At 45.9% G+C, this 22,330-nt stretch overlaps 1 protein-coding gene across 2 annotated transcripts in view; it reads left to right on the top strand.

Moving 5' to 3' along the window:
• Positions 1-22,330, top strand: part of CFAP46 (cilia and flagella associated protein 46) — a 236,144-nt gene that overhangs the window by 4,022 nt on the left and 209,792 nt on the right. For both annotated transcript variants that reach the window (XM_056529249.1, XM_056529250.1), the window contains exons 3-8: positions 1,357-1,481; positions 2,774-2,905; positions 4,805-4,869; positions 17,896-18,060; positions 18,823-18,946; positions 22,074-22,168. In XM_056529249.1, coding sequence (XP_056385224.1) covers positions 1,357-1,481; positions 2,774-2,905; positions 4,805-4,869; positions 17,896-18,060; positions 18,823-18,946; positions 22,074-22,168 — 706 coding nt within the window. The remainder of the gene's footprint in view (positions 1-1,356; positions 1,482-2,773; positions 2,906-4,804; positions 4,870-17,895; positions 18,061-18,822; positions 18,947-22,073; positions 22,169-22,330) is intronic.

Below are 22,330 nucleotides of genomic sequence, written 5' to 3'. Positions count from 1 at the left end.
CACACCAGAACTCATAGTGATGGAGGTGCCCAGGTGCCTCCTGGCAGCAGCAAAAAGGTTAGAAGAATGTCCCCTCTTTCTTCACCCCTGACACAGAAGCAAGTTCCCCCCAACTTGCCCCCACTGCAGCACACAGTGATATAAAAGCCTCAGTGACAGAAATGTTCACAGGTATGTCACTGGAACTTCACTGGTGGAAATTAAAGGAAAACTGTCAGCCTGTTCACCACACTAAACCCATATGTCCAGTAGGTCCTGAGATATGTCCCCCAAAAGATCCTCTGCACGTGAATTCAGTAAATCACGTGCAGAGGGTCGGGGCTCCGCCCACTCAATTTACATATTCATTGTTTGTGACTCCACTTAACTAGGATGTGTAGTCACAGACAAAGGATATGTAAAGTGAGCTAGCTGACGTATTTAAGTAAGTGACCCCCCATTGGACTCCTGTTCACCCACACTATAACCCAGTGTATTGGGTTTAGTGTGGGTGAACAGGCTGACAGTTTTCCTTTAAATAGCTGGAGTCCCAAAACAGAACATAAGGATTCAGAGAAGGCATGATCCTTTGTCCAGGGATTCCGTTAACATTTGAAGACCTCTCTCCGCTACTTTCCACCGATACTTCAAAAAGGCCATCTTTTTTTTGTGTGCAGTAGCCCACCTCTTGTTAACCTCCCCATGGTGCTTCACTGCCCTCTACTATCTATGGTATATATATATATATATATATATATATATATATATATATATATATATATTTGACCGAGGCTTTCACTTCTGTTGTGCTGCAAACTTTGCTCTCCTCTTGAACACAATACCTGCAGCGGAAGCAGAGAAAGCGGTGTCAGGTGAGCTCTAGTCTGTGTTTTTATGGCCCAGGGGCTGTGGTTTGTCTGATCCCACATTGAGCAGTGCTATAGGGCTGGAGAAGCTCCACTGAGATTTGTCCTTATATGAACAGCGATAACAACGGTGCTTCCTGGGGAAATTCTCTGTCGACATTGTCTGCTCCGACATATAGATTGGGGACCCCCTCCTTCATTATCTTGAAAAGCCTTAAATAGGTATTTGAAAATGTTTGGGGATTTTTTTTTCAAACCAGACAATACTATTCAAATAAAAAAATAAAAATAAAATAAAACACAAAAAAGAGAGAGAATTCTGTAACTGTGTATTTTATTAAAGAACTTTTCTTAATTGACTACACTTTGTTCGGGAAGAAATAATGAGGAGATGAAGTCCATCACCTGAGACAACGGTCCATGTGTCTGTCTCAGAGCAGGATCGGAGGGGATCATTGCTGCTAATTGTGTATAGTAACATATGTTCTGCTTTGTTCTCTCACCTCTGAAGATGCCGCTGCCCTGCTCAAGGCGTACACATTAATTAAAGCAGCAAACAAAGACACGTCCACAAAAGATGGGTCCGAAAAGTTCAGCCCTGACTTATACATCCTATGTGCAGAACAAGCCCTTCAAGTAAGTGGGATCTGCTCAACAATCACTACATTTCTAGGCTGCAGTAAAGACTACATTTAACATTAGGCACCGATTCAGTTATATTATAGACGACTGGACCTGAGTAGGCAAAGGTATACTCTATTATGCCATAAATTTCTCATAACTGGGGGACTGCCCTTTAAATTTAAAGAGACTTTAATTGATTGCCTTTACTTAGGATAGGCCATCTATAGTAGATCGGTTGGGGTCTTACTTCTAGCACCAATGTCAATCAGCAGTTTAGAGGGGCCACATTGCTCATGTGAGAGATGTGACCTACTCTTTTCCTTTCAGCCAAACGGATGCACCTTTTGTAGCAGCTGTACTTGGTATTGCAACCTGTCCTATTGAAGGGAGCTATACCAGGTACAGCCATTACCAAATGTACAGAACTGTGCCTAGCAGGATGTGACGAGGTCTTCACAAGAACGCAGTGATCCCTTAAAAAGTAGATTTGTAGAGGCTGCCAGGAATCAACCCCCTCCTTGATCTTAACTAAGGAAAAGAAATGAAAAAAAGAGTTTGAAGTTTAAAGTGTACCTGTTGCTTTAAAAAACTTCACATGTCCTAGAGACAAGACAACATTTTTGATCGGTCAGGGTCTGAGTGTGCAGACCCTAACGTATCACTAGAATGGGCAGAGAGGGAAGAATATGCTGACCAAGACAATTGCAAATAACTTATATTGTAAGTTTGTCTCATAAGCGCACTCTTCTTCTGGCTCATTGTAACGATCGGTCAGGGTGTATACACTCAGACCCCAACCGATTAAAACTTTTGACATTTCTTTACAATATAATAAGTTTATTTTTAAGTGACAGTGCCCATTCAAACATAGGTGATTACGTCTGTCAATCCTGTCACTAAGTGGTCCTGCCTGCCTTTAGAGCAGGTGGTTTTGGTGACAGGTTCTTTATCATGTCCTCAATCTGCTTTGGGTTAGAAACCTGTGGTTTAACCACGGCTGGCACAGTGCTAGTGCTGTCTTGGGGAATTGAATGATTTATCTTTAGTCTTGTTAATGTGTTATTTCCTTTACTTCTGCACAATTTGCAGGTTTCAATTTGTTTTGTTACTTTACCAGCTTTCGTTCTGTCTGCTGTGATATTGATCCTGTGCTGTATAACTTGAAGATCACACCCACACGCTCGTCTGCGTACGATGATTCATTTGTCCATACAAAGTGTGTTTTTGCACTATGCGCGTTTTCTGTATAACAAATGTTCCTTATGTTTCAACTGTGAAGTAACTCCTTTATTCTTAATTCACAGCTCGGGAGTCCAGCAGTGAGCAAAGCCTGTCTACAAATGTATTTCAAGAATCAACCTCCCCCAAACCAATTTTTAGGACGGGCATTCCTGTGCCAAGCTCAGTTACACAACCCGAAGTCTCCTAATGATGTGGTATAAGCCTGTTGTGTTTTGTGTGCAGTAACCTGTAATAAGAAAACATTGTTTGCAATACATTCTAGTACAGTAATATGGCATTGTATTGGTATGTCTGGGAATTTCTGCTTAGGCTGCAGTCACATCACAGTTTCCGTATAGTTCATAATATTCTGTCCTTGAAAATCTTATATATAGACTTATCTATTAATTTTAATAGACAAAACTTATCCAACACATACACCCATTTTACTTCAGTTTTTTTTTTTTGTCTGGAGTAAAGTCATGGTTGACGTCCCGATTCAATTACGGATTTAAATGGTATCCATTTTGTCACAATTTAACACAATTTATAGACAATAATGTATTACTCTACCTTTTGATCTATTTAATCATACAGATTTTTTTTACACATGCACGGTAGCTTCTGAATAGTCTAGAAAGAAACAAAAACTGATATGAGTTTTCTTAATAAAATGAACAAAATGTGTTAAAACAAACTACCATACCTTTGACATACAATTTGTAGACACATTCGTATTGATTATTTTATTTATTTTTTATCAGATTTTTTATTTTTTATCGAATTTTAACATTTTAATGCAGAAAACAAAACATAAACCCCGCTTCCCACTCCTAACCCACCCCACCTCCCCAAAAAACAACCCCCAACAGAACAGTCCCAAGTCCACCACAATCCATATCCACATGCACCATCCTGCAAGACAAGCAGATACTCAGCAGATAGTGGCCCCAAGCGCCTCCCAACCGAACTCTACTTGAAGCAATATCAGTAAACCACAAATAATACAATACAAAATCATAGCACAATAAGGTAGAGCACTGGTACCCACACATTCAGGAAGAACATCAATCACCTACACAGAAGATGTTGAACACACAGGTCCGTGAACAGCAGGGCTCAAATTGATTTTTTAACATACAATGTCATACGATTTTAGGCCATCTGTTCCATTAATAGATTCGATGGATGCAAAAATCGTCATATGAATGTTACCTTAAAGGGGTACTCCACTGGAAAACATTTTAAAATTAAATGGTGCCAGAAAGTTAAACAGATTTGTAAATTACTTCTGTTAAAAAAAAATCTTATTCCTTCCTGTACTTATTTGCTGTATGATCCACAGGAAGTTCTTTTCTTTTTTAATTTCCTTTCTGTCTGACCACAGTGCTCTCTGCTGACACCTCTGTCCATTTTAGGAACTATCCAGAGTAGGAGCAAATCCTCATAGAAAACCTATCCTGCTCTGGACAGTTCCTAAAATGGACACAGGTGTCAGCAGAGAGCACTGTGGTCAGACAGAAAGGAAATTCAAAAAGAAAAAAACTTCCTGTGGATCATACAGCAGCTAAGTACTGGAAGGATTAAGATTTTTAAATGGAAGCAATTTACAAATCTGTTTAACTTTCTGGCACCATTTAATAAAAAAAAATGTTTTCCAGTGGAGTACCCCTTTAAAGGAGTAGTCCAGTGTAGAACAACTGGCCTCGCTGGCCAGAGAGCACATGCCGACCACCGCATGAAGCGGCAGCCGACACGTCCCCTCAATTTGAGCTGAGGAAAACCAGACAGATCAGAGCATGTGTAAAAAAAATAAAATAAAATAAAAAATTTGGGGAAAAGTGCAAAATGTGGGGAAACCTTAGTAAATACTGTGGAAAATAAATTGTAGGGAATTAAAACCCACAAAGAAAACTACACTCCATTCTTAGTAAATCAGGGCCAATGTTTCTTTGTACATAAGTGAATTACAGTTTGTTCCGAGACTTGTTCTGTTGCACACTAGACTGGGAACAGTTGTGTTTCCTCCATTTATGGGATACAGAACACCATATCCTATTTGCTAAGCTGGATGTGATAACCCCTATGTGATGACCATTATTCTTTTCTTCAAGGGAGAGTTGGAAAAGTCATTGGCATATTATCTGAAAACAATTGATTTTGCAAAACAACAACAGAGGTAAGAGCTTCATTGTAATTCCTGTATTTATTAAAGTGTATCTCATGGAGGACATTTGTAAGGATTTGTGGATACGACCTCATTGTGTGGTCTCAGAGGCAGTTAGCCCGGAGGGTTGCTACATTCGTATACAGACTACACTTTAAACCAGTTATCTCCAAATGGTGGCCCTCCAGATGTTGCAAAACTACAATTCCCAGCATGCCCGGACAGCCGTTGGCTGTCCGGGCATGCTGGGAGTTGTAGTTTTGCAACATCTGTAGGGCCACCATTTGGAAACGACTGCTCTAAACTAGTGTCCTGTTGTGGCATCTAGTAGATGCTGTAATGCAAATAGTCTGTGTTTCTAACTTTTTATAAGATTTGCTGACACATTGGTCAAGTCTTTCAATTCATACCATCCCTAATTTCTAAAATTGAAGGGATGCTTAGACCAATTTATTCCAGTTATCTGACACAACAGTCTAAGAAAACTATTAAAACCAATGTCTGTTTGCTTAGAATGGTGTTCCTAGAGACAGAAATCTCAGAGCGGTGCCAAAGTGATATGATACAAAACCACAAATGCCTAGAGGTGGGGAAGGGGTACAAAACAAATGAATAAACTTCAAAACCCCATATACCAGGAAACCTGGATGATGGGATAGAAAAACCCTTAAAGAGTAGCTCCCACCATCTTTTTTTTTTTTTTTTTTTTCCTGTCCCAGCCTGTTGCCCATCTATCCCTAACCCCCTCCCTGCCTTTAATTTTTATTTTACTATCTTAAAAAGGCCTTTTTGTCTGCCTGGTAGTGTGCTCACTACCAGGTAGACTTCCCCAGCAGGCGCGACGTCACTGATGCCTGCTGGGGCCAACACTTCCGCCCTTAGTTCACCTATACAGGGTGCCTCCAGCTATTTCACCACTACAACTCCCAGCTTGCCCTGACATCTATTGGCTGTCAGAGCATTCTGGGAGTTGTAGTAGTGAAAGAACTGGAGGCACCCTGTGGTGAAAACAATATATCTTTATTTCGGCCGCAACCCCCTACCCTCAACCCCCTACCCCGAACTGCGCAACCTGCTCTATCAAACTCCAATACCACCTGCCCCCCCACCCCGAAAATAACTTACTGAAGTTACCCCGATGGTTGCGTAGATGAGCGAAAGGGAATAATGGCTCCCAGCCGTACCACCAGTCTATCAAATCCAGCTGTTTTCTCCACTGTGGCATACCCCCGCACCAGACTGCTAAAAAAGGACCAAAATTGATTATATTACCAATGATGGGATTCTGGAAGGTCATATTTATCCCTAAAATAATCCCATTGCATTAGAATCCACCAGAAAGTCTCCAAAAGTCTGTATGTTTTTCTCAACCCATAGTTTACTAGCAGGCTTGCTTGCACAATGTTGTAAAGCGGGTGTATGCCACAGATGGAATAATTTGGAGAGACGCCAAGGTAATCCAAACAGTTTTCTCACCACCTTCCATGTGGCCATAGTGTCACTAAATAAAATATTTTTCTTTAGCGGTTGGGGAGTATCTTTATAGGAAATATGAAACAGCGTTTGTAATGAACCTAGGGAGCATATATCCCTCTCTAACCGTGTATTTGAGAAATAAGATTTAACGTGTAACAAGTCATGTACATGTCGGAAAATGGCTGCTAAAAGAGTCTAACATTAGGCAATTGCAGACCCGATGATTCTTTACTTAGACATAAAGTGTCGTAGGCCACTCTTGGGCGTTTATCTGCCCATATAAATTTCTTAAAACTCGAATTTATTCTCTTAACATCTACATGATGTAAGAGTAGGGGAATTGTTTGCAATGGATATAATAGTTTTGGGAAGCTCATCTTTTTTATGAGTTGTATTTTCTCGTTCAGCTCCATTGGGGGACAAAGGAACCGTGGGTATATCTTGCTGCCACTAGGAGGCAGACACTAGGCATACAAAAAAGAAGTTTGCTCCTCCCAGTAGGGTATACCCCACCTACTGCCTTAGAGACACTCAGTTTTAGCTTAGTGTCCTAGGAGACAGCACTGGTCTGGGTTTCTCCTGACCTGTTCTAATTTTATTATTTTCTAGCTGTTAGAGTTGAGATTTTCTCTCCTTTTTTAGGAGCATGGCGCTGCCTGATTTCCCCATATCCGACTGAAGGGCACGGTCCATAGAGTATGGTCCGTTAACCCTTCCTCGCCACCGACCAGCACCAGGTTGTACCTCGGGTCCAGGTCACCTATTGCCTCTGCTCGCCCCGCTTATTGAAGCCTGGTATGATGCAGATGGCCCAGACTGGTTGAAGAGAGGCACCCTTCGCATACTTTAAGGTAAGTATGTTTGCACCTTAGGTAAACATGTGTCAGCCTCTCCTGTGCTTGCGCGCGCTCAGGGACACAGTCTCAGCCTCTCCTGGCGCTGCAGGGATCTTCAGTCTCCTCCCCTCCGCCGGGATCACGTGACTCGCCTCAGCTCCGGAGTACAGTCTCTCCCTCAGCTGCTGCACTCTGCTTCTTTGAATCTCCCTCCAGCCTTCAGCTGGTCCATACCTGCTGCAGCAACCTGAACTTTCGGGCTTCTCCTGTCCCTGCGCTCCTGGCAAGACTTCAGGGACTGCAAGACACAGGAACCTGGGTGAGCTTGTTCCATTTCTTTCTGTCTCTGGGTAGCTGACTTCTCTGTATTTTTTGCAATGTCCGCCCCCAGCTTTGACCCTTCCCTCAGACAGGCGGCTCCCGCTTCAATCACTTACTATGCTTGCACGGGGTGTAAAGTAAAAATGCCGGGGAGGGGGGGGGGGTTCAACTGAACCCACCTGTTCTGCCTGCTCTTCCTCCCGCCCCAATCCCCCCACCCAGAATAGCCCCCCGGAGCGCGTGACCCTTGACCCTGCCCCGGTTTGGGTGGTTTCTCTCTCCCAAACGATTTCTGATCTGGCGCAGGTTTCCAGGGAGGTGGCTACGGCCTTAAAGCAGTCCTCCTTGCTTCCTCACCGGGAGTCCAGTACGGCATCTTCAAACCGTCGGCGCTCTCACAGGCGTCCCAGGGTCATTTATTCTGACTCCTCTCCTGAGCACAGGTTTTCCCGCCACTCGCACTCCAGGTCCTCTCCTGCTAGGCAGCGTCCCCGGTCACGTGGTTGCTCTCCTAGGGGCCACTTCCGATCCCCGGCTCACCCTACCAGATCCGTATCTCCTAGATCCGGAGCTTCCACTGCCGGTTCCCAATCTCCAGGGGAACTGGTGGACTCAGACTCGGCTCCGCTATCGGATTCTGAAGAGCTGTCATCCATGTCGGACTTGGTGGACAGCTTGGTGTCAGCTGTCAAAGACACCTTCCATCTACAGGACCCTGAAACTTCGGACCCTGCTCCTGGAGTTTCCTTTACACGTACTCCTCGCTCCCTCAAGGTCTTCAGTGCCCATAAGGAGTTTGATGATCTTCTAGAGACCGCCTGGAAGCTTCTGGAGAAGCGCTTCCAAGGCACTAAACAGTTGAAGACTCTGTGTCCGTTCTCTCAGGATCTTGTCGCTAAATGGACCGTTCCGCCGTTGGTAGACCCCCCGGGCTCCTGTTTATCAAAATCCACCACCCTGCCTGCTGGTGGATGCCGCTTCCTTTAAAGATCCCGCGGACAAACGGGTCGAAAACCTGGCGAAGTACGCCTTCGAGGCGGTTGGGTCCGCCTTGATTCCGGCCTTTGCTTTGACCTGGGTCTCCAAGGCCTTATCGGTTTGGGCCTCTTAGCTCCGCCATGGGGTGTTGTCCGGGGCCACTCTTGATGATCTGGCTGATATTGCTCTCCAGATCTCCAAGGCAGGTGACTATTTATGCCAAGTTTCCTTAGAGTCAGCATGCTGTGCGGCCGTTGCGTCCGGCAATCTAGTCGCCATTCGCCGCTCTATGTGGCTTAAGGCTTGGAACGCCGACTCGGCTTCCAAAAAATCCCTGACTGAAATGGCCTTCACTGGCGGCCGTCTTTTTGGCAAAAAGCTGGACGACATAATTTCCTTGCTTCCCCAGAATAAAGCGCGCCCCCCTGCTGCTCGTGGGGGATTTCGCAAGACCGATCCCTTTCGGTCCTTTTGTTCCCTGGGCCCCAGGCGCCAGGACAAGTCGGGTTCCTCACAAGCTCGGCAAAGCCCGTCCTTTAAGCCTCGCCCCTCCTGGAAGCAGGAAGGCCGTTCCAACCGTTTTCCCGCAAAGTCGAGAACTCGCAAACCTACCTCAGCCTGAAGGGGCGCCCCCACCTGAGGCTCACCCTCAGGTGGGCGGCCGCTTGTCCCTCTTTCGGGATGTCTGGTTGGCACATGTTCAGGATTCCTGGGTTCGGGACGTCGTCTCCGACGGTTACCGAATGGAGTTCGATTCTCTTACCCGGGATCGTTTTTTCGGTCCCGACCTCCTCGTTCGCCTGTCCTGGCTGCAGGCTTTCGCTCTGCCGTTTGCACTCTGCTGGAACAAGGTGTCATTGTGCCTGTTTCTCCTCAGGAACGTTTCTGGGGTTTTTATTCAAACCTCTTCGTTGTTCCCAAAAAAGGGGGAACGGTCCGTCCGATTTTGGACCTAAAACTCCTCAATCGACGCCTTCGCCATTTTCGGATGGAGTCCCTGTGCTCAATTGTTGCGTCCATGGACCAGGGCGAATTCCTGTCTTCCGTGGACATTCGGGATGCATATCTCCACATTCCGATTTTTCCTCCACACCAACGGTTTCTACGGTTTTCCGTTCCGGAGGGTCACTTCCAGTTTGTGGCTCTGCCTTTCGACTTGGCTACAGCCCCCAGGGTCTTTATCAAGGTCCTGGCAGCTGTCATGACCATCCTCCGCTCCCGAGGGGTGTCTGTCCTTCCTTATCTGGATGACCTGCTTGTCAAGGCCCCTATCTTGGTCCAGAACGAGGAGAGTCTTCATATCACCCTGAAGACTCTGACCAGTTTCGGGTGGCTGATCAACGAGGAAAAATCCAATGTTTCTCCCTCCCAGTCCCTGGTTTTTCTGGGACTTTGGTTCGATACCGGGAGGGCCCGGGTTTTTCTCCCTCCGGACAAGCTAAGTGCTCTTCTGTCCGGTGTCCGCCTCTTGAGACGCCCAACTCCAGTGCCCATTCGCTCCTGCATGGCAGTGCTGGGCAGAATGGTCGCAGCCATAGCGGCAGTTCCGTTTGCACAGTTTCGTTGCCGCCCACTTCAGTGGACCATTCTGTCTCTTTGGGACGGATCTCCCCTGTACTTGGATCGTCGGATCTGTCTGCCCACCCCGACCTGCCAGTTGCTTCTTTGGTGGCTCCACTCTCCTCTCCTCCTGAGCGGTCACTCGTTTCTTCCATTGAACTGGCTGGTCCTGACGACGGACGCGAGCCTCCTCGGTTGGGGGGGGTGTTCTTCTGGACCGGATGGTCCAGGGCCGCTGGTCCCCTCAGAAATCCTGTCTTCCCATCAATGTCCTGGAGATCCGGGCCATCTTCCTTTGTCTCCAGCACTGGGAGCCACTTCTCCCAGGCCGACCACTTCGCATCCAGACGGACAACGCCATGGCCGTAGCGTCAACAGTCAGGGGGGCACTCGCAGCCGCGCTGCCATGACCGAGGTGTCCAAGATTTTGATCTGGGCGGAACGCCTGGTCCCCTCCATCAGCGATCCACATTCCGGGGGTAGAAAACTGGGAAGCGGGGAGTGGTCTCTTCACCCAGAGGTGTTTGAGTCCATTTGCCGTCGCTGAGGGATTCCGGACGTGGACCTCTTTGCATCCCGCCTGAACCAGAAGGTTCCAGTCTTCGTGGCAAAGTCCCAAGATCCTCTGGCACTGGCCGTGGACACTCTCGTCATTCCCTGATCTCGGTTTACGCTCCCCTACCTGTTTCTGCCACTTCCTCTTCTGCCCAGAGTGCTGAGGAAACTCAAGGCGGAAGGCGTCCCGGCCATTCTAGTGGCTCCGGATTGGCACCGCCGCTCTTGGTACGCCGACGTAGTTCGGCTCGTGGCGGACGTTCCCTTTCGGCTGCCGGATCGCCTCGATCTTCTTTCTCAGGGCCCACTGCCACCCCAATTCACTGCCGCTACGTTTGACGGCGTGGCGGTTGAAACCGCGGTGTTGAAGGCCCGTAGATTTTCCCCTGGGGTTATTCGCACCATGCTCAGGGCGCAGAAACAGTCCTCGGCTAGGATTTATCACGGGACTTGGTGGGCTTATTTTCGGTGGTGTGAGGCCCGCTCTCTTTCTCCAATTCATTTTTCTCTGCCGAATCTCCTGCCTTGAGAATCTCGGGCCTTGAGATGCGTTTTGGCTCTTAGTTTTCTCAAGGGTCAGGTATCGGCGCTGTCTATTCTTTTTCAGTGGCCTCTGGCTTCTAATTCCTCGGTTCGCACCTTCCTTCAGGGGGTAGCTCATGAGATTCCTCCTTACAGGTCTCCTACTCCCCCCTGGGACTTGAATTTGGTCCTAAGGGCCTTTCGAGCCTATCCGAGACATCTCCCTTTGTTTCCTTTCTTGGAAGGTGTCCTTTTTGGTTGCCATGACCTCCATCCGGTGGGTGTCGGAATAGGCAGCTCTCTCCTGTCAACCCCCCTTCCTGATTCTTCATCAGGACTAGGCTGTGCTCTGACCAGTACCTTCTTTTCAACTGAAGGTAGTTTCTTCCTTTCATCTGAACGAGGATATCGTTCTTCCCTCCTTCTGTCCTTCTCCGTTTCATCCTAAAGAGCGCTCTCTCCACAACCTAGATGTGGTCAGGGCTTTACAGACTTACCTTTCGGCCACCTCTTCCTTTCGACGGTCGAATTCGCTGTTTGTCCTTCCGGAGGGCCGACGCAAGGGTCTGCCGGCTTCTAAGGCCACCATCTCCAGGTGGATCCGGTTTGCCATTTTTGAGGCGTATCGTTCTAAGGGGAAGAATCCCCCTTTCTGGATTACGGCTCACTCCGCTCGCTCTGTGGGGGCCTCTTGGGCGGTCTTTAACAGTGCTTCCGCTCTACAGGTGTGTAAGATGGCCACTTGGTCTTTGGTGCACACGTTCACCAAATTCTACCAAGTGCACACTTATGCATCCGCCTAAGCCAATTTGGGGCGTAAGGTTTTGCAGGCAGCGGTGGCTTTGCAGTCCGCTTGATTCCGGGTTGATTTGTTTTTCCCGCCCCGGGGACTGCTTTGGTACGTCCTACGGTTCCTGTGTCCCCCAATGGAGCTGAACGAGAAAAGGGGATTTTTTACACTTACCGTAAAATCTTTTTCTCGGAAGATCCTTTGGGGGACACAGCTCCCAACCCGTTGATTTCTGGTTTGTTACCTGAGGGTCGGTCGCCTGTCAGTTGGTTGGTTCACTTGTTTTTGACTGGGCTCCCTCCGGACTGCTTTGGGACTAAAACTGAGTGTCTCTAAGGCAGTAGGTGGGGTATACCCTGCTGGGAGGAGCCGACTTCTTTTTTTGTGTGCCTAGTGTCAGCCTCCTAGTGGCAGCAAGATGTACCCACGGTTCCTGTGTCCCCCAATGGATCTTCCGAGAAAAAAATTTTACGGTAAGTGTAAACAATCTCCTTTTACCGAAAAGCGACAAGGGTTATTGAAGAAAAGAAAATCCCGGCACTCACTTTAATCTTCTGCCAAGTGAAATGTGTTTATTGAAACACGGTGCAAACACAATGATGCGTTTCGGCCAAAGCCTTTATCAGACTGACATGTCAGTCTGATAAAGGCTTTGGCTGAAACGCGTCATTGTGTTTGCACCGTGTTTCAATAAACACATTTCACTTGGCAGAAGACTAAAGTGAGTGCCGGGATTTTCTTTTCTACTATTGCCATTTATTCCACGTGCACCACCAAGGGACTCGAGTGCCGACCCTTACCCATTCTACAAGGGTTATTGACGCCTTCTAAACTATTCTTTCAATCCTGGATATCAGTGGTGGATAATTTAGATTATATAAAGATAACAGAGTGAGTCTGAGGTGAATACCCAGGTATCTAATTGCATGTCTAGCCACTTGAAGTGAGGTGATCTGTAGGGGCGTTTGTGGTCTATTGCCCAGAAACAGTAATTGGCATTTATCTACATTAATTTTTTTAACCTGACAATGTACCAAAATGTTCTAAAACATCGAACAGTGTCATCAGCAAAGCAGCTGTAAAAAATGTTGCGCCAGTGGCTCCAGGGCTATGTTAAAAAGGAGTGGCTACAGTGTAGAGCCCTGTCTTGTAATTTTTTGTAGAGAAAATAGATCTGAGAGATAGCCAGGCAGATGGATACGTCACTAAGGGTCGGCATATAATGCTCCAAAAAAAAACAAAAAACGTAATTGACCAAATATGCCTTTGCAAGACCATATCCAGCCAGGTCCAGTCCACGTTATTAAACGCTTTTTCAGTGTCTAGTGCCAAAAATGCCAGGACCTGGCTGGAGAAAGGTGGGGAGGCCACTGCCCCCTGACCTGCTATTACTGTACACTGCCACCCTCCCCTTTACAAAACCAACCTGTTGTTCCCCTATCTGCTAACAATTTGGATATTAGTTTAATGTCCACATTTATGAGTGAAATAGGGTGATACGCCCCTGGGACCAAGGGATTTTGATGTGGGCCATATTACCCAACCCAGGCAGTAGCCCCGTAGAGAGGATATGATTATATACAGAGTGTAGTGTAGGGCATATCTTGTCAGCTAGAGATTTAAAAAACTCTCCAGAGTACCCATCAGGGCCCGGTGCCTTATTATTTTTTAGAGCCTTAATCTGAAGAGAGATCTCTTCCACTGTGACTGGTGCATTAAGTAGATCTCTATCTTCATTTGACAAACTAGATAGAGATAGACCATCTAAAAATCTTTTTTCCTGTCGCCTCATCAATCGGTTGTTTAGTATATAGGGCCTCATAATATTGCTTAAATATATTAATGACTTCCCTGTTTTTTTTAATGTAATATACCTGAAGGATCTTTCAGTGGTCCTAATAGGCTCCATAGGCCTCTGGCCTCACGCCATATTAGCCAGAAATCTACCTGACTTGTTACCAGACTTGGCAGAATTCGGCCATAATTCTGTCTCTGTGGTATTTATCTACCGCTGCCTGAGCAGTTTCAAAGTTGTGTTGGGCCTGTATCCAGGTTTGTTTAGAATGAGCTGAAGGTGAAGTAAGGAAAGTGGCACAAGCCTGTCTCAAGCCAGTTGTCATAGTATTATATTTGTCCTTTGCCTGTGACATGCACAATTATTCCCCCCCCCCCCCCCCCCCTTAATACAGCCTTCCCAGCATCCCAAAACAGATAAGGGTCCATAGTATGTTCTGCATTTAATGTCACATATTCCTCCCACCAATGATAAAGAAGTTGTTGGAAATGCTGGTCCTTAAGTAGAAAAGATGGGAACCTCCTAACCCTGTCCTGCCCAGTGGAAGAGAGGGTGCTATTTCCAGTCCCACCAGGGCATGGTCTGAAATCACTAATATCATGGATACGTTCAGCCGTCACCCTGGGAAGAACGGACGGTGAGACAAACAGGTAATTGAATCTAGACCACGATTGGTGTGAGTGGGAAAAGTGAGTAAATTCTCTCTCTACAAGATTGTGATGTCTCCAAGAATCAATAAAACCAGTGGAATCAGTAAGGGATTGTAAGTATAACTCAGTGTGGGGAGAGATCAGAAGATCTGTTCTCTTTCGGTCCTCCAATGCATGTAACACCATGTTAAAATCTCCACCAACTATTACATTGTTTTCACGGTCAATGAGCAGTCAATGTATCATAACAGCTAGTTTTATGTGTCTTGGGGCCATATACATTATAGATGCTATACAGGTCTTCTCCCTCCTCCAAAAGTATATTTTGCAACATACCCTCTGTATCGTTCCAGTGGGATTTTATGGATTTTGCCAGTCACTTATGGATTAGAATGAGAACTCCACCTTTACGGTTAACCGCAGGTGAACAAATAACTGTTCCTACCCACATTTTGTGAAGTCATAAAAAATCAGTCTGCAATAAGTGCGTCTCCTGGAGAAGTGCCACGTACACCTTTAATTTCTGAAAGTGACGAAAAACCAGTGAACGCTTCCCAGGAGATCGCAAGCCTTTCACGTTCCAGGTTACGACTTTCATAACACAAATAGTACAAATGGAGGAATGTGACAGGAGAGCATCAGAGCCATAGATTATGCACTGGACATTACTAAGGAAACTAGTGCATCTTAGAAGACAATTGTACCAAAAGTCTACATACCGACCACAGGATCAAACAACATAAAAACATCAACCAGAAACACAAAATACAAGAACAAATGAGAACATTACTCTCCTAATCTTCTCAGGCATAGCAAACCACCGCGGGAGTGACCTAGTGAGGACTTTTTTTGCAAATGACCATTGTGCTCTCACTTGCCCGTTATAAAATACTACTACTTCAAGCTAGTACTGTTCAGGAGACAGGCCCCGGATCACAGGTATAGTATAAAACATAGAGAATTTAGCAAAAGGCTAAACCAGAAAAAAGAGAAAGGCAGGTCAGGAGAGGAGAAGGATAGTATATTTGGCATGGCAGAGAGAGAAGAGGGGGTGAAACAACAAGAAATAAAGCAAAGCGGTTGCTCATCGGTCTAGAATACTGACAGTAGGCAATATGAAGTTAGACAAAAGTCGTGGCTCCTATCTAAAACAGTTAAATGCATCCTGAACTAAACAGAAATAAGTACAGCTGACTGAGATCTAGCTAGTCTATACTGGTATTCTTAGTCACGTGCCCTGAGCTCAGACATGCTCTGTAAGGAGCTCAACGTAATAAGAATAAGTGATAAACTGCACCATCTCCATTTTAGGTCTTGTCCATGTGACTCAATAGGTCCAGGAAAAAACATAAACAGGTGTAAAAAGACCATAACATAACAGGTAAGCTAACAAAAAAAAAAAAAACAATGCAAAAAAAAAAGTGGAGAAGCAAAAGTCTTGCTGCCACAGAACAGTCAAAGTTCAGTCATAGATGTCACAGCATCTCGTTCCAGGTAGATCATATGAGATTACAGTCTAAAGCTACCACTCCATATTAGTAGAAGAGCTTAGACAAAAAATTGGGATAGAAAAACACAGTAAACGGTACCATACAGTTCACTGAAGAGTCTCCGGGCATCTGCAGTAGTTTCTATCCATCCACAAAGTTGAATTCAGAAGCAGTTACTCCATGGCAGTTACCAGTACAGGCGGGCTGTTATGGCGTCTGTGCTTATTCTTGTCAGATGTTGAAGCAGCTTAGACCGCTGCCCGTAAGTTAAGTGCCGTCTGGGAATCTTCAGGAGTGCGAAACACCTCAGTCGAGCCATCCTGTTTGAATCTGCGAAGTGTCGTATTGGAGGACAAATTTGCATTGCTGGGCTATCAGTTGAGAGCATATAGGAGAAAATGCTTTGCGCCGCTTGACCACCTCGGTCGAAAAATCATTGAACAATAAAACACGGTGACCCCTAATGATTAATGAGGAGGTCAATTTCTTGTATGTAGTAAGAAGCATAGTTGAGATATTTTGCGATCACCTGTAGCGATCGAAGTTCAGCCGAGTTGGAGGAAGTGGCCGACAGCTGTCTTTGAGGCCCTTTCGACTGTATAACGTGCGTTCAATCCCAGCGCTTGCAGCAGGTCTTCCGCACAGAGATATGTAACTGTTGAACTGGAATAGACTCCGGTAATGCGACCAACCGGAGGTTTCTCCGACGAGAGCGATTTTCTAAATCGTTTTTTTCCTGTAGAGCTTTTGTTAGCCGTAAAGATTGTAATTTCGGTTTTGTGGACATTATTTCTTCTTCTGCTACACTAAGGCGCTCCTCCAGATCAGCTATTTGACTCGTGTGTAGGGTAACTTCTCCCTGGATGCCAGTAAAAAGCTGTGGCTATGGTGGTATCTATCTGCTGTTTAATATCCGGCAATAATAGCTTCGCCACCTCCACTGCCATTAGTACAGCCAGTGACTTGCAAGAGAAAGGGAGACCTGGAAGTAGCGAATCATCTGACCCAGATTGCAGATGAGGAACTGCTCCCACTTGTAGAGGTAGTGCAGACAGTGCTGACTCAATGTCAGTGGCGCGAACCGCCGCCATCTTCCCCGCGTCCACCTCTCACTGCGGCGCAGATAATGCAGATGTCTTTTGGTCTTGTCTGTCCCCGCTCCGTTGTAGAAAGCAGTCCATCTGAGTCCTCAGCCTCTCAACTGGTAGTATAGGGTAAGACCCATAATATGACGGATAACGATGGCGGGGACAGGTGTGATCAGGACAGAGCTCTCTCTCCCTGCTCCTTACATCCACTTGCCGGAATTCCCTACATTATTTCTTCGATAAAAGTGAAGTTTTATATAACACTATACTTTGAGTGAGGGGGGATTTTTGTTAAGGTTTTTTTTTTACCCCTCCATCCAGTTTTCCTGGTGACTGGGGTTTTAGAGTTTATTCAAAGTGATATCATTGTTCCATAGAACTCTTTCAGTCTGGAAAATAGTGGTGCTCAGTCCTCATCAATGTTATCTTCATATATACTGTATCTATGACAAATTAGGATATCACTTTGACTATGTTGTGACTGGTTTCCTCTTAAAAGGTAGCATTTTGTAATTGAATTCTAAGGAGAAACTGTCACAATGTTACTAAGAACAGTAGTTATCCCTTATCCAAAGTATAGGGGATAACTATCTGGTTGGTGTCTGAATGCTGGGACCTCACCAATGCTGAGAATGGAGGTAGCGTGCATGGGCAGTCAATGTTCAATTCATTTTCTATGGGGCTTCCAAACATTGCCAAGCACTAAACTCAACAATTTTCAGAGGCCCTGTAGGCAGGAATGGAGCATTGTCTGTATATGCACTTCTCTTTTTATTTGGGGGTGACAATTGATCTCCATTCGGTGGAGGATCAGTGAAGGTCTCAACAGTCAGACCCCCACCCATAGGCTAGTTATCCTCTATCCTGTGAATAGGAGATAACACTTTTGGCATAACCCCTTTAAAATATAATGCAACAACATTACACCTGATCTTTTTTGTATAATTTACTAAATATTATATTTTTTGTCCATACAGGTATCATTTCCTTGCGTATAATACCTCTGTGTTATACCTGCAAACAGTGCGTCCTTTTCTAAAGCCTGGTAGTCGCCACCTCCTTATTCCCAGCCTGCTCAGTATTGTTAAGTCAATGGATGAAATCAATGATGCTGATAAGAACTGGAGAGCAGATCTGAAGCTGTAAGTCACTCTGGGAGTTTATTAGCAGTTCCAGTCCATTCTCAATCTGTGGGCGCAGTTCCAGTCCATTCTCAATCTGTGAGTCTGACTGAGATACAGTACCATACACAGTAGTTTTTGTCAGTCCCTTAGACTTTTAATGGGTTTTCAGGGTTCATGCGTGACCACCAAACTCCTCACAGAAGTTGTTTGATGTAAAAGAAGGAGGGGCTCTGACCTCCATTCTAGTGGTTGTTGGAGGTCCTTGTAGTAGGTCCCCAAGCCATTAGACATTTTTCTAATTTTTCACCTTTCTATGTAATAAGTGTCACTGTATGAATACCCTATTAGGGAAAGTTATTTTGCATACTTTTCCAGGGAGCATTACAACAACATTTTTCTTCCTTTTGCTTAATCTACATGAGTACCTTTTACATGAGTACCTTTTATGAGAGAAACAATGCATAACTAATGCCACATTGAAATAGCTGAAGACTCCATTCAGCTGCAGAGGGTAGCTTTAAAGGGGTACTCCGCTGCTTAAAGTTTGAAATGATCTGTTCCGAATGCTGGAGCCGACGCTGGGAGCTCATGCTGTCACGCCCCCTCCCATAGACTTGCATAGAGGGGGTTGGGCGTGATGTTATGAGGGGGCGGAGCAATGATGTCACAAGTTCCCGGCGTCGGCTCTAGCGATTCGGAACAGTTTGTTCCAAACGCTGAGCAGCGGAATACCGCTTTAAGTGAGTGCACACAAACATTAACTTTTTTTTTTTTTTTTAGAGAATTGCTGGAATGTTTTTTAGATGCTCAAAAAATGAAGGAAGCTGCTGACTGTGCATCTATGGCTAGTGAATTCATCAGAGCCAATGCTCCCCAGAAATACCCTCTTCTCTTTACTAAAATGGTAAGTGCATGATCCCACTATTCCCTATTAAGAATAAGGAAGTGTCCAGCATCTGCAGGTCTCTGGAAAAAAAAACTAAAAACTTTTAACTTCATTGAAGCCTGAATAAAACTGAACGTACATCCAGAAAAAAAACGATAGGACTGACGGATTTCAGCCTATCCTCTTATTCATGAAACATAGTAAAACTTGATCAGTAGAAAAACCTCTCTGCAGGTCACGTGATCATGACCTGTTTCATTGTCTATGACAGGTATTTCCAACTGGGGTGCCCTGGCACACTGGGGTGCTGTTCGGCACTGCCCTGGGTGCCGCAGGATTCTGCCATAAATTTTTTAGTTTTTTTTATTTCCCGCCCTGGCCTACGCGCCTGTGACTCACGGTGGGAAGGGAAGTCTGTGTGCACTTTGCTATGCGTGCTTCCCCCAGCACCCCCCCCCCTGCGGTGCAGTGAAGGAGTGCCCTGCCGGGGCCCTGAATCGGTGCCCTGCCAGAGTGGGGAAGAATGTGGAAGCTGCGCCAGATTCCTGTGCCAGTGTAGTGAAGAAAAATGGCTTGCTTATGGTATTGTACCCTTTCCCACCCCTCTGTTACCACTTCTCAACCCTGTCCACCCCCCCCCCCCCCTTGTCACCCATGTCCACCCCCGCCCTCTCACCCATGTCCACCCTCCTGTCATCCATGTCCACCTTGTCCACTCCCCTGTCACCCATGTTCACCCCCCCATCCACACCCCAGTCTAGCCTCCAGTCTACCCTGTCACCATTTACACCCCCTATTCACCCCTCTGTCCCTTTGTCACCCCTCTTTTATCCCCCTTGTCATCCTTGTCCACCCTCCTGTCATCCCTGTTCACCCCCATATCTCCTGTATCCACTCTCCTGTCATCCATGTCCACCTTAGCCACTCCTCTGTCACCCATGTCCACCCCCCCATTCACCCCTCTGTCCCTTTGTCACCCCAGTCTCTCTCTGTCACTCCTGTCCTCTTTTAACTGCTTGTCACCCTTGTCCACCCCTTCTGACCCCCTGTCTCCCATGTCCACCCTCCTGTCATCCATGTCCACCTTGGCCATCGCCCTATCCACCCCACTGTCATCCTTGTCCATCCCCGTGTCACCCATGTTCACCCCCCATTGTCCACCCCTCTGACCACATCCTTGTCACCCATGTTCACCCCTCTGTCACTTTGTCACCCCGGTCCACCTGTTACCACCTAGTCACTCCTGTACACCCCTCTACAGCCCCCTGTCACACCCTACACCCCCCTGTCACCCATGTACACATCTCTACACCCCTCTGTCACCCATGTACACATCTCTACACCCCTCTGTCACCCATGTACACCCCTCTACACCTCTTTGCCACCAATGTACACTCCTCTATATCCCTCTGCCACCACACTCCTCTACACCCCCAACACCCCTGTCACCCCTGTACAACCCTCTATCACCCCCTACACCCCTCTGTCACCCATGTACACTCCTCTATACACCTGGATATTGTGCATTACGGCTTTTCTCCCTTTTTTTTTAATTTGCTCCTCAACTCCCACAAATTTTTTTTTCTTTGAGCGGTGCCCCGAGCCGAAAAAGGTTGGGAAACGCTGGGACCCCCATGGATCTCTATGCAACACCTGGCGTTCATTTATGAGGCTGGGTGCAGGCGGCGGGGGTCATGATGTCATAGCCACGACCCTTGTGTGACGTCACGTCATGTCCCCTCTATGTAGCGGAGTACCCCTTTAATGCTTCAATTCAGTTACCGACCTGCTGATGCTAGATACATCCTTGTATTTTCTGCATTGACTTCTCTGGCTCTGCTTAAAGCGCAACAGTCATGAGTTTTTTTAGCCCACCCGACTACTACAATGTTGTTACAGATGTCCTTAACATGAGTGTAACCATACCTTTATCGCTTTTCTTCCTTCTTTTATAACTTATATAATACATTTATCCAGTGGTCTGGCACAGTCGAATAGGCGTGGCTTGGGTTCGCAAAGCCCTGCCACCACCACGCCTATCCTCTACTTTCAATGCTGGGATCGCTGTGTAGTAAGACAGCGCATGTGCCCCTCCTGACATGCGCGCGCCATCACCCTGCATTGACAGTGAGTGCTCACTCCCGCTGCCTATGCGCTCGCTGCGCAGGTGCAGTACTAGAGGAAGGGAGGGGCACATGCGCTGCATCTTGCTATACAGCGGTCCCAGTGCTGAAAGGAAAGGAGAGGATAGGCGTGGCGGCCGAGGGGCTTTGCGAACCCCAAGCCACGTCTATCTGACTGTGCCTGACCACTGGATAAATTTATTTTATAAGTTATAAACATTGTAGTAGTCTGGGGGCTAAAAACTCATGACTGTTGCGCTTTAAGCAGAGCCTGAGAAGTACAAGGTTGTATCTAGCATCAGCAGGCTCATGACAATTGCACTTTAAGCCTGTTCATGCACCACAGGTAGTACAAGAGGGTGAGAGCTGGATTTATTTGTTTGTTTTTTATTCTGCATTAGAGGTTTAACAAAGAAGTAGGAAAACTACACCGAGATTATTTCTAATGTTTCTACATAGAGATTCATAGGTCTGCACAGGAGCTTTATTCACAAAACCTTAGGCCATTCTGTAACAAGACAATTTGCAAAATTGCTTTCCTTTTCATTTTCAGTGCACTGGGACAGTAAAAAAAATTGTTCATGACAGTGAACACTTGTATAATGAAAGAAAACCACTCAAAGATTATTTTTCTGCTGTATTATTTTACATTTATTGCATTTTGGGTGGGAATGCTTTTTAATATAGATAAGGTGGATCGGTCATGCCCTCACTATCAGAATATATTAAGGTTTCACTTTGCAAAAGGGAACACATTATTTCTTTTGTATCTCCTGAAAATAGGTCATATTGTGTTTCCTACCGTCTCATGTAGTAAGCGTTTAGACTCTGTCAGCTCATGCGGATGCGGCTGTGAGGATGTTTAATGAAATTTGATTTCTAGCTAAAACAGTGCTTCTTTCTAATCATTTATGCAAATCGCCTCTATCCATGTGACTAGTCAATTAGATCTATACATGCAAAGTGCATTTAATGTTTGTTTTCTGCCTGTGATGAATAATGGATTGTTATCTTACATTAAGGTGCATCACAAATTAATTGATTCTGCTAAAGCTGCTAAAGAAACAAAAAGTTCAGCAACTTTGTCAGTCATCTATAAAATTCAGAAGCTGAGATCGTAAGTATGAGCTTGTTTCTTCTAGATGGAAACATACAAATATGTAGGCTCTTTAGTAGGAATATAGATACATGCTCACAACTTTATTAGCCAGGGCAGATGGGCTAAAAATGCTGAATCTAGCTCTGAAAGTCCCAAAACATTCATGCATTACATTAACAG

Source organism: Hyla sarda, chromosome 7 (assembly GCF_029499605.1).
Source record: "Hyla sarda isolate aHylSar1 chromosome 7, aHylSar1.hap1, whole genome shotgun sequence".
NCBI lineage: Eukaryota > Metazoa > Chordata > Amphibia > Anura > Hylidae > Hyla > Hyla sarda.
Note: the sequence above shows the minus strand (reverse complement) of the source record. Positions and strands in the feature narration are given on the sequence as shown.